The 3597-nt window shown below is 35.0% G+C and overlaps 1 protein-coding gene across 1 annotated transcript; it reads right to left on the bottom strand.

Annotated features, from left to right (window-relative positions):
- Positions 1-213: 213 nt before the first annotated feature.
- On the bottom strand, positions 214-3094 carry LOC139893218 (uncharacterized). The gene is made up of 3 exons (XM_071876367.1): positions 2963-3094; positions 861-2476; positions 214-766 (listed from the first exon to the last, which is right to left on the bottom strand). Exon 2 carries the CDS (start codon positions 2438-2440, stop codon positions 992-994), a length of 1449 nt encoding a protein of 482 aa, XP_071732468.1. The 5' UTR covers positions 2441-2476; positions 2963-3094; the 3' UTR covers positions 214-766; positions 861-991.
- Positions 3095-3597: the final 503 nt, after the last annotated feature.

Here is a 3597-nt window from a genome sequence, read left to right as displayed (position 1 = left end):
AAGGGCTTCTCTTCTCCACCGAAACCCATTCACCAGTGCGTACCAGTTCATAGCACTTCTTGAAAAGTGGAAAATAATGGATCTTTAACAAGTGCCCTAGAATGAATTTCAAACAGCTAACAAAAGAATAAATAAATAAAAATATGATTTTATAAATTTAAAAAGTACTGATAATACAATGTCATTGTTACAACACTACTGTTTACCCAGAATTATTGTTTATCAGACCCACACGATTTTGTTTAAAAAAAAATGCTAACAAGCGTCATCTTTCTCTAATATCAACACAGCCTCATGAATTCATCCTCGTCAGTTAAAATCACTTGTTTTCACTAGCAAAACCCTTTAACATTCTTTAAAGAAAAAAAAATTACGTGGTTTGCAAAGGTTACGCGAGTGGTCCCTGTCAGTAACGGAAAAAGGTTACGCTAGTGGCCCTTGTCAGTTCCAGTCGTTAATTTTGTCGATTACTGACAGGGACCACTCGCGTAACTTTTGCAAACCACAGTAACCAACCATGTTACATATAAGTAAAGGGACCACCCGCGTAATCTGGAGTAAACCACAAGAATCAACCGCGTAATGCTTCTTCTCCAAATTAAGCTCCACTTCCCGACGTACACTATAAGTACTAGGAAAACAATTACAGTATTATACACATTTTTATTTACATATTTGAGCCGGGATCGAAACTTATTTAAGCCCCCTTCTTAACTAGCAGGCAGTTCAAGCTGACTTCACAGAGCCCCAGTCACCCGACAAATACCTGAAACAAAAAGGCAAAATTAATATGAAACAAAGTAGCAATTTTGACCCATTTACTTATTAGCAGGTCGATTCGGGTTATCTTTTTTCTCTACCTGCTCAAACGGAAAAACTAGGCTTTATGGGAATGCGTTGCAAGTCATTCGGATCGTTCTCGTGCAGATAAATGTGCACAAAAACTGACATAATTCTGTTAACATTCTCATTTTGGGAATTAATCCCATAATTACTGCAACGTTCTAGCCAGTCTTATTTTCTTCCTTGCTTCTTTTAATTTCAACTGAAGCTTTCTTGCTTCTGAGTAAAAACCCGACTCTCGAAGACCTTTTATAACCACCCTTTCAGTAGGTTTAAATACCTTCATACCCTGATTTATACAAGCTAAAAGAACCTTGTATGCAGTCCGATAACTCCTTTCGTTGCATAAATTATGCACCACTGAGGTGTAAGTAATACAATCTCTAAGTTCCATTTTCTCAAAAAGCTTTGAAGCTTTATTAATGTAACCAGCTTTACATAACCGATCAACCATGCAATTATACGCGACTAAGTTAGAATCAAACCCTAATGTATCCATATATTTCAAATGCTTCAAAGCACCATCAAAATCACCTGCTCTGCATAGCCCATCGATAAGTGTAGTATGTGTGTATTGATCACATTTTAATCCCGCTTGTTCAATCTTATCAAACAATTCGTAAACCTCCATTAATTTACCTTCTATGCAATACATATTAACTAAGATATTGTACGACACGATATCAAGCTCAACACCCTTTTTCACCATCAATTGAATACATCTATATGCTTCTTCCAATCTACCCGTTTTAACCAACGCGTTGCTGACTGTACAATACGAAAACGCATCATACGTATACCCTTTACTTCTCATCTCATGAAACACTTCCAATCCTTCTTTAAATTGACCCGATCGAAAATAACATTTCATAATTGTAGTATAAGTACTCGCATTACACGCAAGGTTTGAATCCTCAAGTTCCATAAGGACCCTTCGTGCAGCCCGTAACCGGCCCGCTTTACAAAGCCCGTCAATCAAAATATTGTATGTTATTAAGTCGGGTATAAAACCAAGCTGCTTTATACGTTGAAAGAACGATATAGCGTTATCAACATACCCATTCTTGCAGAGACCGTTAAACAAGGTATTAAACGTGGTCGAACAAGGCGATATATTTTTTGTTAATTTATAAAAAACCTTTTTGGCTTCTTCGGGTTCTCCTTGTCTAAAATAACAATGCATTATAGTATTATAACTCCAAACATCAGGGTTAATTCCAAGTTTAATCATTTCATCGAAAAGATCAAAGCATCTTGAAAATAAGTTATTGTTTGATGCACCAGCTATTAAAGAATTATAAGTAACCACATTTGGATAAATATCTGCTTCTTTCATTCTATTTAAGATTGAATATCCTGAATCAAAGTCAACAAAACGACAATATGCAGCAACCAGTGTGTTGTATGTAACAACATTTGGTAGTGTTCCTAACCTTATAGCATCAACAATAACAGCTTCTGCTTTCTCCAATTGTTGAACTTTACATAATGAAGATACACATATATTCATCAGCCTTGTTGATAAATTATAAACCATTTGCCAAATATATTCCAAAAGTATCCAAATTGAGGCCTCAAATGTCAGATCAACAGACATATATGGATAAGCTTAGAAGGAACTTCAGCCATTGACCTACAAAGTTTTTTAACAGTAAATTAGTTAAAAGCTTTCGTTAATAATACAAGATTAGATGCCAATTTAGTAATTAGGTTTTTGTATCATTGATATTATTTCTTTGCATACAGGTCAATGAAAAAGTATATTGGTAGATAGAGAAGAAAATAATACTTAAAATCACTGGTGCCATTAACTAATCATCATAACCTTCCAGTGAAAAACCAATCTCCCTAGCTATCAAATAAGCTAAACAACATTATTATAATCTACAAAGGCAGCATATCAATTACTTAGAACTATAGCTATGTTTCATATCTAAATTACTAAATTATGTACCTAATAACAAACTTTCAAATAAAGTTTCAAAATTTACATATTAAACAGGCAAATGTCATGGCATTTCATCGAACAAGTGGTGTGCATTACACTTTACTCAAATCTTCTTCATCAGTATCAGTACGGAGCACAAACGCAAACAGAAATTGGAAAGAAGAGAAATACCTGATTTTAGTTGAGGGATTTTAACAGAAATAGAACAGAACAGGCGGAGATTTGAGCGACATGATAACACTTTGGTTTTGTAATAAGTTTGAGGGTTTTGTAATAAGTTTGAGGGTTTGATTTGACTTAGGGGGTTTGGGACACGTATGCACTTATGCTCTAGATGTCAGGGTTAATATGAACTTACAGCTTAGTCATTCAGTCGACAGCAAGCGTCGATTTATTAGTGACTTGACTGACTCTTAGAGCATAAATTAAATTTCAGGCAGGATTTAAAACCCATGAAAATTTGATTTTACCATTTTCATGGCGTCTCAATTTTATTTTAAATTTTTCTTTTTAAAAATTTTTCCTACTTATTGGCCGGAGGTCCACTCAGAAACAATCTCCCTATCCGTCGAATAGAGAGAGGGATGAGTTTCTCTACTTTTGGGTGGAGAAATGACTTGTCTTTATTCTCGGATAGGGGAAGGATTGTCTACATCTCACCTCCCCATACACCACTTATGTGGTATTGGGTTTTGTTGTTGTTGTTGTTGTTGTTGTTGTTGTTGTCTTGTAATATGAACGTTATGTAAAACATGAATTTAGACGATAGCAAAAAGGTTGGAATACGTATACGATGTTATTGTTGT

Source organism: Rutidosis leptorrhynchoides, chromosome 2 (assembly GCF_046630445.1).
Source record: "Rutidosis leptorrhynchoides isolate AG116_Rl617_1_P2 chromosome 2, CSIRO_AGI_Rlap_v1, whole genome shotgun sequence".
Classification (NCBI taxonomy): domain Eukaryota; kingdom Viridiplantae; phylum Streptophyta; class Magnoliopsida; order Asterales; family Asteraceae; genus Rutidosis; species Rutidosis leptorrhynchoides.
Note: the sequence above shows the minus strand (reverse complement) of the source record. Positions and strands in the feature narration are given on the sequence as shown.

Coding starts and splice junctions, on each gene's coding strand:
- LOC139893218 (XM_071876367.1), bottom strand. CDS start 2,440: ATGTCTGTTGATCTGACATTTGAGGCCTCAATTTGGATACTTTTGGAA.